The 12,889-nt window shown below is 63.9% G+C and overlaps 3 protein-coding genes across 3 annotated transcripts; 2 read left to right on the forward strand and 1 right to left on the reverse strand.

Annotated features, from left to right (window-relative positions):
• Positions 1–437: 437 nt before the first annotated feature.
• Positions 438–2,352, forward strand: LOC121365215 (the record flags this gene model as incomplete). Its single annotated transcript, XM_041489204.1, has 2 exons — positions 438–1,329; positions 2,200–2,352. Coding segments are annotated over 2 exons (975 nt in total), but the record flags the coding sequence as incomplete, so codon positions are not given.
• LOC121365213 (loricrin-like) lies at positions 2,328–5,847 on the reverse strand. The gene is made up of 5 exons (XM_041489202.1): positions 5,627–5,847; positions 3,448–5,278; positions 2,986–3,062; positions 2,520–2,573; positions 2,328–2,433 (listed from the first exon to the last, which is right to left on the reverse strand). The coding sequence occupies exons 1-5, from the start codon at positions 5,845–5,847 to the stop codon at positions 2,328–2,330; spliced, it is 2,289 nt and encodes a 762-aa protein (XP_041345136.1).
• A 4,999-nt stretch (positions 5,848–10,846) lies between these two features.
• Positions 10,847–12,762, forward strand: LOC121365214 (myelin transcription factor 1-like). Its single transcript, XM_041489203.1, has 4 exons — positions 10,847–10,944; positions 11,419–11,870; positions 12,124–12,219; positions 12,659–12,762. Exons 1-4 carry the CDS (start codon positions 10,847–10,849, stop codon positions 12,742–12,744), a joined length of 732 nt encoding a protein of 243 aa, XP_041345137.1. The 3' UTR covers positions 12,745–12,762.
• Positions 12,763–12,889: the final 127 nt, after the last annotated feature.

The raw sequence follows: 12,889 nt of genomic DNA on the forward strand, positions 1-12,889 counted from the left end.
GCACTGGTCACTGGTGGCACTGGTCACCGGTGGACACTGGCCAGTGGTGGTCACTGCTGGCAGTGGGAGCGCTGGTCACTGGTCACCGGTGGCGATGGTCACTGGTGTCCGGCACCAATCACCGCTGGCACTGGTCACTGGTCACTGGTCACTGCTGGCACTGGTCACTGGTGTCACTGCTGTCACTGGTTTAACTGGTTTAACTGGTGTCCGGCGCTGGTCAGCGCTGTCTGGTGCAGGTGTCACCGCTGTCACTGGTGTCCCCGGTGTCCGGCACTGGTGTAACTGGTTCTTACTGGTGTCCGGCACTGCTGTCACTGGTGTAACTGGTTTTTACTGGTTTAACTGGTGTCCGGCACTGCTGTCACTGCTGTCACTGGTGTCCCCGCTGTCCAGCACTGGTGTAACTGGTTTAACTGGTGTCCGGCGCTGGTCAGCGCTGTCCGGCACTGCTGTCACTGGTTCTTACTGGTTTAACTGGTGTCCGGCGCTGGTCAGCGCTGTCTGGTGCAGGTGTCACCGCTGTCACTGGTGTCCCCGGTGTCCGGCACTGGTGTAACTGGTTCTTACTGGTGTCCGGCACTGCTGTCACTGGTGTAACTGGTTTTTACTGGTTTAACTGGTGTCCGGCACTGCTGTCACTGCTGTCACTGGTGTCCCCGCTGTCCAGCACTGGTGTAACTGGTTTAACTGGTGTCCGGCGCTGGTCAGCGCTGTCCGGTGCAGGTGTCACCGCTGTCACTGGTGTCCCCGGTGTCCGGCACTGGTGTAACTGGTTCTTACTGGTGTCCGGCACTGCTGTCACTGGTGTAACTGGTTTTTACTGGTTTAACTGGTGTCCGGCACTGCTGTCACTGCTGTCACTGGTGTCCCCGCTGTCCAGCACTGGTGTAACTGGTTTAACTGGTGTCCGGCGCTGGTCAGCGCTGTCCGGTGCAGGTGTCACCGCTGTCACTGGTGTCCCCGGTGTCCGGCACTGGTGTAACTGGTTCTTACTGGTGTCCGGCACTGCTGTCACTGGTGTAACTGGTTTTTACTGGTTTAACTGGTGTCCGGCACTGCTGTCACTGCTGTCACTGGTGTCCCCGCTGTCCAGCACTGGTGTAACTGGTTTAACTGGTGTCCGGCGCTGGTCAGCGCTGTCCGGTGCAGGTGTCACCGCTGTCACTGGTGTCCCCGGTGTCCGGCACTGGTGTAACTGGTTCTTACTGGTGTCCGGCACTGCTGTCACTGGTGTAACTGGTTTTTACTGGTTTAACTGGTGTCCGGCACTGCTGTCACTGCTGTCACTGGTGTCCCCGCTGTCCAGCACTGGTGTAACTGGTTTAACTGGTGTCCGGCGCTGGTCAGCGCTGTCCTGGTGGTCACTGGTCACTGGTGGTCACGGGTCACTGCTGGCACTGGGAGTGCTGGACACGGGTCACTAGTCACTGGTGGTGCTGGTCACTGGTGGCACTGGGAGTGCTGGTCACTGGTGGTCACTGGTGGTCACCGGTGGTGCTGGTGGCACTGGGAGTGCTGGACACTGGTGGTCACTGGTGGCACAGGTGGCACTGGTCACTGGTGGTGCTGATCACTGGTGGTCACTGCTGGCACTGGGAGCACTGGTCACTGGTCACTGGTGGCGCTGGTGGCACTGGTGGTGCTGGTCACTGGTGGTCACTGGTGGTCATCACTGCTGGCACTGGTGGCACTGGGAATGCTGGTCACTGGTAGTCACTGGTGGTGCTGGTCACTGGTGGTCACCGGTGGCACTGGTCACTGGTGGTGCTGGCACTGGTGGTCACTGGTCACTGGTGGCACTGGTCACTGGTGGCACTGGTCACTGGTGGTCACTGGTGGTCACTGCTGGCACTGGGAGCGCTGGGCACTGGTCACTGGTCACTGGTGGTCACTGGTCACTGGTGGCACTGGGAGCGTTGGTCACTGGTCACCGGTGGTGGTGGTCACTGGCGTCTGGCACCAATCACTGCTGGCACTGGTCACTGGTCACTGCTGGCACTGGTGGCACTGCTGGCACTGGTGTAACTGGTTGAACTGGTGTCCGGCGCTGGTCAGCGCTGTCCAGTCAGGATGTCACTGGTGTCCAGCTGGGAGGTCACTGCTGTCACCGGTGTGCCCACTGTCCGGCACTGGTGTCACTGGTGTCACCGCTGTCACTGCTGTCACCGGTGTCCGGCACTGGTGTCACTGGTTTAACTGGTGTCCCCGGTGTCCATCATTGGTCAGCGCTGTCCGGCACTGCTGTCACCGCTGTCACTGGTTTAACTGGTTCTTACTAGTGTCCAGCGCTGGTCAGCGCTGTCCGGTGCAGGTGTCACTGGTTCTTACTGGTTTAACTGGTGTCCGGCACTGCTGTCACTGCTGTCACTGGTGTCCCCGCTGTCCGGCACTGGTGTAACTGGTTGAACTGGTGTCCGGCGCTGGTCAGCGCTGTCCGGGCGTGGCCGGGGTGGGGGAGGGGCCGCGGGGCCATTTGGGTGAGTGTCACCTGGGTGTCACCTGTGTCACTGTGTGACCCCCCCCGAGCCCCCCAGCCCCCGCTCCAGGTGCTCCAGCGAGCGCTCGTACTCCTGCGGGGACAGGTGAGTGTCAACTGGGTGTCACCTGCGTGTCACCTATGTCACTGGGTGTCACCTGGGTGTCACCTGTGTCACTGGGTGTCACCTGGGTGTCACCTGTGTCACTGGGTGTCACCTGGGTGTCACCTGTGTCACCTGGGTGTCACCTGGGTGTCCCCTCCCTGGGCCCCCCTCCCCACCCCAGGTGTGCCAGCAGCTCTCTCACCCGTGTGGGGACATTGGGGACAGTCCCTGTGTCACCCCCATGTCCTGCCTGTGTCCCCTCAGTGTCCCCAGTGTCCCCAATGTCCCCGATGTCCCCGATGTATCCGCAATCCTCCCAATATCCCCAATGTCCCCATGTCCCCAGTGTCCCCAGTGTCCCCAATGTCCCCCCGATGTCCCCAATGTCCCCATGTCCCACCTTGAGCCGGTAGTACCCCAGCCCCAGGTAGAACAGGATGTCTCTCTGCTCCTCCGGGGGGGTCTCGGGCAGCAGCTCTGGGGGAGGGGCACAGCGGGCTGTGAGACCCCCGGGGACCCCAAAAACACACAGGGACCCCGAAACCACAGAGAGTCACCCCAAAAACACACAGGGACCCCAAAAACACAGTCACCCCAAAAACACACAGGGACCCCAAAAACACAGAGAGTCACCCCAAAACTGACCCAGGGACCCCAAAAACACACAGGGACCCCAAAACTGCCCCATCAACATCCCAGGGTCCCCAAAACCCCCAAATTTCCCCCCAAATCTCCCCAGAGAAGGGCCCAATGCCCCAAAATCGCCCCCCCAGGGACCCCAAGAATCGCGCCCAGCCAGGGCCACGCCCCCTGCTTTAGCCACGCCTATGGCCCCGCCCCCTGAGCTAGCCCCGCCCCTCACCGGAGAGCAGCGCCACCCCGCGGGCCGTGTCCTCGCGGTACCGGCTCCGCACCAGGCCCCGCCCCCTGTGCTAGCCCCGCCCCTCACCGGAGAGCAGCGCCACCCCGCGGGCCGTGTCCTCGCGGTACCGGCTCCGCACCAGGCCCCGCCCCCTGAGCTAGCCCCGCCCCTCACCGGAGAGCAGCGCCACCCCGCGGGCCGTGTCCTCGCGGTACCGGCTCCGCACCAGGCCCCGCCCCCTGAGCTAGCCCCGCCCCTCACCGGAGAGCAGCGCCACCCCGCGGGCCGTGTCCTCGCGGTACCGGCTCCGCACCAGGCCCCGCCCCCTGAGCTAGCCCCGCCCCTCACCGGAGAGCAGCGCCACCCCGCGGGCCGTGTCCTCGCGGTACCGGCTCCGCACCAGGCCCCGCCCCCTGAGCTAGCCCCGCCCCTCACCGGAGAGCAGCGCCACCCCGCGGGCCGTGTCCTCGCGGTACCGGCTCCGCACCAGGCCCCGCCCCCTGAGCTAGCCCCGCCCCTCACCGGAGAGCAGCGCCACCCCGCGGGCCGTGTCCTCGCGGTACCGGCTCCGCACCAGGCCCCGCCCCCTGAGCTAGCCCCGCCCCTCACCGGAGAGCAGCGCCACCCCGCGGGCCGTGTCCTCGCGGTACCGGCTCCGCACCAGGCCCCGCCCCCTGAGCTAGCCCCGCCCCTCACCGGAGAGCAGCGCCACCCCGCGGGCCGTGTCCTCGCGGTACCGGCTCCGCACCAGGCCCCGCCCCCTGAGCTAGCCCCGCCCCTCACCGGAGAGCAGCGCCACCCCGCGGGCCGTGTCCTCGCGGTACCGGCTCCGCACCAGGCCCCGCCCCCTGAGCTAGCCCCGCCCCTCACCGGAGAGCAGCGCCACCCCGCGGGCCGTGTCCTCGCGGTACCGGCTCCGCACCAGGCCCCGCCCCCTGAGCTAGCCCCGCCCCTCACCGGAGAGCAGCGCCACCCCGCGGGCCGTGTCCTCGCGGTACCGGCTCCGCACCAGGCCCCGCCCCCTGAGCTAGCCCCGCCCCTCACCGGAGAGCAGCGCCACCCCGCGGGCCGTGTCCTCGCGGTACCGGCTCCGCACCAGGCCCCGCCCCCTGAGCTAGCCCCGCCCCTCACCGGAGAGCAGCGCCACCCCGCGGGCCGTGTCCTCGCGGTACCGGCTCCGCACCAGGCCCCGCCCCCTGAGCTAGCCCCGCCCCTCACCGGAGAGCAGCGCCACCCCGCGGGCCGTGTCCTCGCGGTACCGGCTCCGCACCAGGCCCCGCCCCCTGAGCTAGCCCCGCCCCTCACCGGAGAGCAGCGCCACCCCGCGGGCCGTGTCCTCGCGGTACCGGCTCCGCACCAGGCCCCGCCCCCTGAGCTAGCCCCGCCCCTCACCGGAGAGCAGCGCCACCCCGCGGGCCGTGTCCTCGCGGTACCGGCTCCGCACCAGGCCCCGCCCCCTGAGCTAGCCCCGCCCCTCACCGGAGAGCAGCGCCACCCCGCGGGCCGTGTCCTCGCGGTACCGGCTCCGCACCAGGCCCCGCCCCCTGAGCTAGCCCCGCCCCTCACCGGAGAGCAGCGCCACCCCGCGGGCCGTGTCCTCGCGGTACCGGCTCCGCACCAGGCCCCGCCCCCTGAGCTAGCCCCGCCCCTCACCGGAGAGCAGCGCCACCCCGCGGGCCGTGTCCTCGCGGTACCGGCTCCGCACCAGGCCCCGCCCCCTGAGCTAGCCCCGCCCCTCACCGGAGAGCAGCGCCACCCCGCGGGCCGTGTCCTCGCGGTACCGGCTCCGCACCAGGCCCCGCCCCCTGAGCTAGCCCCGCCCCTGGGGGTACTGGGGGGTACTGGGAGCACTGGGGGGTACTGGGAGCACTGGGTGTTACTGGGAGCGATGGGATGAATCACTGAGTGTTACTGGGAAGCCACTGGGGGATTACTGGGAGCGACTGGGAGAATACTGGGATGAGTCTCTGGGGGTTACTGGGAGCACTGGGGGGGTCACTGGGGGTTACTGGGAGCACTGGGATGAGTCCCTGGGGGTCACTGGGAAGGAGCGTTGTGGGCGGGGCTCACAGGAGGGCGTGGCCATAAATGGGCGTGGCCACAAAGGGCGGAACCCCCGGAGCAAAGCCCCCGGTGGTCCCAGAGGGGGCGTGGCCAAGGCAGGTGAGGGCGTGGTTACTCAACGAAGGGGCGTGGCCACACAGAGGGCGTGGGCGAGTGGGCGTGGCCAAGCCGGGCGGCGCCGGGGGCGCAAAAGGGGCGTGGCCCGGGGGGGTCGCGGCGGTCGGGGGTCCACGGGGTGGGCGTGGCAGCCAAAAGGGGGCGTGTCCAGGCGCGGAGGGGGCGTGGCCTCACCATCAGATCCTCCACCGCCACCACATCGTCGAACTCGGGGTCCATCGCACCCGGAAGCGCCGCCGGAAGTGAAGGCGGAAGTGACGGCTTATCCCCGCCCATCCCTCCTTCCCTTCACCTCCATTGGCCGCGCCTCACCGCGCCGCGCTCCGATTGGCCCGGCGGCGCGTGAGCCCCGCCGCCATTGGCTCCGCCCCCCGTCCATCACCGTGAGGGCAGCGCCCCCGCCATTGCCGCCGCCATGGCCGCCTACCGGCTGCGGGTCCGCACCGGCTCCGCTCCCGGCGCCGGCACCAGCGACGCCATCGCCGTGACGCTGGTGGGGAGCCGCGGCAGCAGCGCCAGGACCGCGCTGGACCGATGGGGACCCGACTTCGGGGTTACTGGGAGCACTGGGGGGGTCACTGGGGGTTATGGGAAACACTGGGATGAGTGCCTGGGGGTTACTGGGAGCACTGGGGGGGGTCACTGGGGGTTACTGGGAGCACTGGGATGAGTCCCTGGGGGTCACTGGGAAGGAGCGTTGTGGGCGGGGCTCACAGGAGGGCGTGGCCATAAATGGGCGTGGCCACAAAGGGCGGAACCCCCGGAGCAAAGCCCCCGGTGGTCCCAGAGGGGGCGTGGCCAAGGCAGGTGAGGGCGTGGTTACTCAACGAAGGGGCGTGGCCACACAGAGGGCGTGGGCGAGTGGGCGTGGCCAAGCCGGGCGGCGCCGGGGGCGCAAAAGGGGCGTGGCCCGGGGGGGTCGCGGCGGTCGGGGGTCCACGGGGTGGGCGTGGCAGCCAAAAGGGGGCGTGTCCAGGCGCGGAGGGGGCGTGGCCTCACCATCAGATCCTCCACCGCCACCACATCGTCGAACTCGGGGTCCATCGCACCCGGAAGCGCCGCCGGAAGTGAAGGCGGAAGTGACGGCTTATCCCCGCCCATTCCTCCCTCCCTTCACCTCCATTGGCCGCGCCTCACCGCGCCGCGCTCCGATTGGCCCGGCGGCGCGTGAGCCCCGCCGCCATTGGCTCCGCCCCGCGTCAATCACCGTGAGGGCAGCGCCCCCGCCATTGCCGCCGCCATGGCCGCCTACCGGCTGCGGGTCCGCACCGGCTCCGCTCCCGGCGCCGGCACCAGCGACGCCATCGCCGTGACGCTGGTGGGGAGCCGCGGCAGCAGCGCCAGGACCGCGCTGGACCGATGGGGACCCGACTTCCACTGCGGGGCGGTGAGGGACGGGCGGGGGGCGAGGGCGGCCGAGGGGAGGGGGCGGCTCTGAGGGGAGGGGGGGATTTGGGGACATTTGGGGGGATTTGAGGACATTTGGGGGGGATTTGGCGACATTTGGGGACACTTGGGGGGATTTGGGGACATTTGGGGGGATTTGAGGACATTTGGGGGGATTTAGGGGAGATTTGGGGACATTTGGGGGGGATTTGGGGACACTTGGGGGGATTTGGGGACATTTGGGAGGGATTTGGGGACATTTAGGGGAGATTTGGGGACATTTGGGCAGGGTTTGGGGACATTAGGGGGTTCTGGGGACATTTGGGGACACTTGGGGGGGATTGGGGACACTTGGGGGGGGCTGTATGTCCCAACCCCCCCCAGAAGGGCCCCAGGTGTCCCCAAATGTCCCCAAAAGGGACCGGGCTGAGGGGGAGGGGACGCTGGGTGACACCCAGGGCGTGGCCGGGGCGGGTGACACTGCGTGGGTGGCCCTGGGGACACCGGGGACAGCGGTGACGCAACGGGGACACAGCGGGGGTGGCAGCGGTGACGCAAGGGAGGGGACAGTGGGGACACAGCCGTGGTGACACGAGGGAGGTGACAGCGGTGACGCGGAAATGGTGACAACGGTGGCGCAGTGGAGGTGACGGTGAGGGTGACAGTGGTGACACAGTGGCGGTGACAAGGGTGACACGGGTGGCACAGTGACAGTGGGACAATGGTGACACGGTGGCAGTGGTGACAATGGTGACACAACGGAGGTGACACTGGTGACACCGTGACAGTGACAATGGTGACACAGGGATGGTGACAATGGTGACACATTGACAGTGATGACACTGGTGACACAACGGAGGTGACACTGGTGACACCGTGACAGTGACAAGGGTGACACAGGGATGGTGACAACGGTGACACGGTGATAATGGTGACACAACGGAGGTGACGCTGGTGACACCGTGACAGTGACAAGGGTGACAACGGTGACACAGTGACAATGGTGACACATTGACAATGGACGGTGACACAGTGACAATGGTGACACATTGACAATGGTGACACGGTGACACTGGTGACACCATAACAGTGACAATGGTGACAATGGTGACACAACGGAGGTGACACTGGTGACACCGTGACAGTGATAAGGGTGACAATGGTGACACAGTGACAGTGGGACAATGGTGACACTGGCAATGGTGACACGGCGACAATGGTGACACAACGGAGGTGACGCTGGTGACACCGTGACAGTGATAAGGGTGACAATGGTGACACGGTGACACTGGTGACACCGTGACAGTGATAAGGGTGACAATGGTGACACGGTGACACTGGTGACACCGTGACAGTGATAAGGGTGACAATGGTGACACGGTGACACTGGTGACACCGTGACAGTGATAAGGGTGACAATGGTGACACGGTGACACTGGTGACACCGTGACAGTGATAAGGGTGACAATGGTGACACGGTGACACTGGTGACACCGTGACAGTGATAAGGGTGACAATGGTGACACGGTGACACTGGTGACACCGTGACAGTGATAAGGGTGACAATGGTGACACGGTGACACTGGTGACACCGTGACAGTGATAAGGGTGACAATGGTGACACAGTGACAATGGTGACACAGTGACAGTGGGACAATGGTGACACTGGCAATGGTGACACGGTGACAGCGGTGACGCTGGTGACACCATAACAGTGACACTGGTGACACAGGGATGGTGACAACGGTGGCATGGTGACAGCGGTGACACGGTGGCAATGGTGACAATGGTGACACAGTGACAATGGTGACAATGGTGACACAATGGAGGTGACAGCAGTGACACAGTGATGGTGACAGGGCTGACAATGGTGACACAGTGACAGTGGTGACACTGGTGGCACAATGGAGGTGGCACTGGTGACACCATGACGGTGACAATGGTGACAGTGGTGACACAGTGACAGTGGTGACACAGTGACAACAGTGACACAGCGACAGTGGTGACACAGTGTGACAATGGTGGGACAGGGATGGTGACAACGGTGGCACGGTGACAATGGTGACACGGTGGCAGTGGTGGCACAATGGAGGTGGCACTGGTGACACCATGTCAGTGACAATGGTGACACAGTGACAGTGGTGACAGCATGACAGTGGCAGTGGTGACACAGTGACAGCGGTGACACGGTGACAGTGGTGACACCATGACAGTGGCAGTGGTGACACCGGTGGCGTTGTCCCCCAGGGGTGTCGGTGGTGGCAGTGGCACGGTGGTGGTGGCACGGTGACGGTGGCCTGGTGGTGGTGACACAGCGAAGGTGGCAGCGGTGACAACGGTGTCCTGATGATGGTGACGGCGATGGTGACAACGGTGACGCAGCGAAAGTGACGCAGCGGCAGTGGCACAGCCGTGGTGACACGGCCCTGGTGACAGTCGTGGCAGAGCCATGGTGACAGTGGTGACACTGCCACGGTGACATCGTGTTGGTGACAGTGGTGACGCGGCCATGGCAACAATGGTGACACGGCCACGGTGACAATGGTGGCACGGTCATGGTGGCACACGCACGGTGACAATGGTGACACAGCCATGGTGACAGCAGTGACACAGCCGTGGTGACACAACCATGGTGACAGTGGTGACACAGCCATGGCAACAACAGTGACAGAGCCATGGTGGCAGTGGTGGCACAGCCATGGTGACACAGCCATGGTGACAGCAATGACACAGCCATGGTGGCACAACCATGGTGACAATGGTGACACAGCCATGGTGACAGCAGTGACACAGCCGTGGTGACACAGCCACGGTGACAGCAGTGACACAGCCATGGTGACACAGCCACGGTGACAGCAGTGACACAGCCATGGTGACACAACCATGGTGACAATGGTGACACAGCCATGGTGGCACAGTCACAGTGACAACGGTGACCTGGCCATGGTGACACAGCCATGGCAACAACAGTGACACAGCTATGGTGACAACAGTGACAGAGCCATGGTGACAGCAGTGACACAGCCTTGGTGACAGTGGTGGCACAGTCACAGTTACAATGGTGGCACAGCCACAGCCATGGTGACACAGCCATGGTGACAGCAGTGACACAACCATGGTGGCACAGTCGCAGTGACGATGGTGGCACAGTCACAGTGACAACGGTGACCTGGCCATGGTGACACAGCCATGGCAACAACAGTGACACAGCTATGGTGACAACAGTGACAGAGCCATGGTGACAGCAGTGACACAGCCTTGGTGACAGTGGTGGCACAGTCACAGTTACAATGGTGGCACAGCCACGGTGACACAGTCACGGTGACAACGGTGACACAGCCATGGTGACAGTGGTGGCACAGCCATGGTGACACAGTCACGGTGACAATGGTGACACAGTCACAGTGACAATGGTGACACAGCCAAGCCATGGTGACAACAGTGACAATTGACAGTGACAAATGGCAACAACAGTGACACAGCCATGGTGACAACAGTGACAGAGCCACGGTGACAGTGGTGGCACAGCCATGGTGACACAGTCACGGTGACAATGGTGACACAGTCACAGTGACAATGGTGACACAGCCATGGTGACAACAGTGACACAGCCATGGTGACAGTGGTGGCACAGCCATGGTGACACAGTCACGGTGACAATGGTGACACAGTCACAGTGACAATGGTGACACAGCCATGGGGACAACAGTGACACAGCCATGGTGACAGTGGTGGCACAGTCACAGTGACAATGGTGACACAGCCATGGTGACAACAGTGACATGCCTTGGTGACACAGCCGTGGTACAGTCGTAGCACAGTCACAATGACAATGGTGACACAGCAACGGTGGCACAGCCACGGTGACAGTGACACTGCAGTGGCAGTGGCCGCAGAGCAAGGTGACAGTGACACGGTGACAGTGACACGGTGATGTCCCCAGTGCCCCCGTACAGGTGACCAAGTTTGGAAACAATGTCCCCAATGTCCCCAGAGGTGTCCCACCGTGCAGGTGACACAGCACAGCATGTGACAGCGACACAGTGACACTGAGAGTATCACAGTGACACAGTGGCAGTGACACAGTGACAGTGACAGAGCGATACAGTGACAGTGACACAGTGACAGCGACACAGCGACAGTGACAGTATCACAGTGACACAGTGACAGTCACAGTGACACAGTGAAACTGACAGTGACAGTGATACAGCGACAGTGACACAGTGACATTGACACAGTGACAGTGACAGTGACACAGTGACAGTCACAATGACAGTGACACAGTGACACAGTGGCAGTGATACAGTGACAGTAACACAGTGATACAATGACAGTGGCATGGTGACAATGACAGAGACAGTGACACAGTGACACAGTGACAGTCACACAGTGACAGTGACACAGTGACAATGTCCCCGTACAGGTGACAGAGTACCGCGTGGCTGTCCCCTGTCCCCTGGGCCGCCTGTTGCTGCTCCAGGTGCACAAGGAGCCCTGCGGGGGCCTCCCCGAGAGCTCCTGGTACCTGGAGAGTGTCACCGTGTGGGGACAGCGCGGGGACACCCCCGAGGACACCCCCGGGGACACCCCTGGGGACACCCCCGGGGACAGCCCGGACACCCCGGACACCTCAGACAGCGAGGACAGCGCTGGGGACAGCGGGGACGAGGAGGAGGAAGAGGAGGAAGAGGAGGAGGAGGACAGCAGCGAGGATGAGGTGACGGAGGAGGAGGAGGGGACAGGTGACACCGAGGGGACAGGTGACACCGAGGAGGAGGAGCTGGAGGAGGAGCCAGAGGACAGCGAGGGTGACACCGAGGGTGACACCGAGGGTGACATCGGCACTGCCAGCGCAGGTGAGGGCGGAGACACTGCAGGTGGCACTGTGGTGACACAGGTGGCACTGAGGGCATGGGTGACACTGGTGGCACAGGTGACACTGTGATGGCACAGGTGACGTCAGCACCTGTGAAAGTGACAGCTGTGCCAGTACAGGTGATGTCACCCCCACAGGTGACACCTGTGACGTCACAGGTCACATCACCCCCACAGGTGACGCCTGTGCCCCTCTGGGTGACGTCACCCCAGGTGACAGCGCTGTCCCCGCAGGTGACCCCGATGACGTCACTGCTCTGGGCCCCTTCCACTTCCCCTGCTACCGCTGGCTGCAGGGCTACGGCACCTGGGAGCTGCCCGAGGGCACAGGTGGGACACGGGGACACACCTGGGGACACCGGGACAGTTGGGGACATCGGGGACACCGGGGACATACCTGAGGACAATGAGGACATCAGGGATAGTGGGGACAGCAGGGACACCTGGGGACACTGGGATACTGGGGACATACCTGAGGACATTGGGGACACCGTGGACACTGGGGACACCAGGGACATTGGGGACAGCAGGGACACTGGGGACATACCTGGGACACACCTGGGGACATTGGGGACCACTGGGACACCTGGGGACATTGATGACACACCTGGGGAGACCTGGGATATCTGGGAACATTAATGACACACCTGGGGACAGCTGGGATAGTTGGGGACATTGGGGACACACCTGGGGACAGCTGGGGCACACCTGGCGGGGTGGGGACGCACCTGGTGACAGCTGTGACGCTGTCCCCGCGGTGTCCCCGCAGCCACCACGCCGGCCATGGAGCGACACCCGCGGCTGCAGCGGCAGCGCCGGCGACACCTGAGAGAGCAACGGCAGCGCTACAGGTGAGGGACGGGTGACACTGTGACACCGGGGGTGACACTGCCGGGTGTGTGACACTGTGTGACACTGCCAGGTGTGCGTGTGTGTGACACTGCCGGGTGTGTGTGTGACACTGCTGTGTGTATGTGTGACACTGTGACACCGGGGGTGA

This window comes from Pyrgilauda ruficollis, unplaced genomic scaffold (genome assembly GCF_017590135.1).
Source record: "Pyrgilauda ruficollis isolate IOZ18807 unplaced genomic scaffold, ASM1759013v1 scaffold908, whole genome shotgun sequence".
Taxonomy (NCBI): Eukaryota; Metazoa; Chordata; class Aves; order Passeriformes; family Passeridae; genus Pyrgilauda; species Pyrgilauda ruficollis.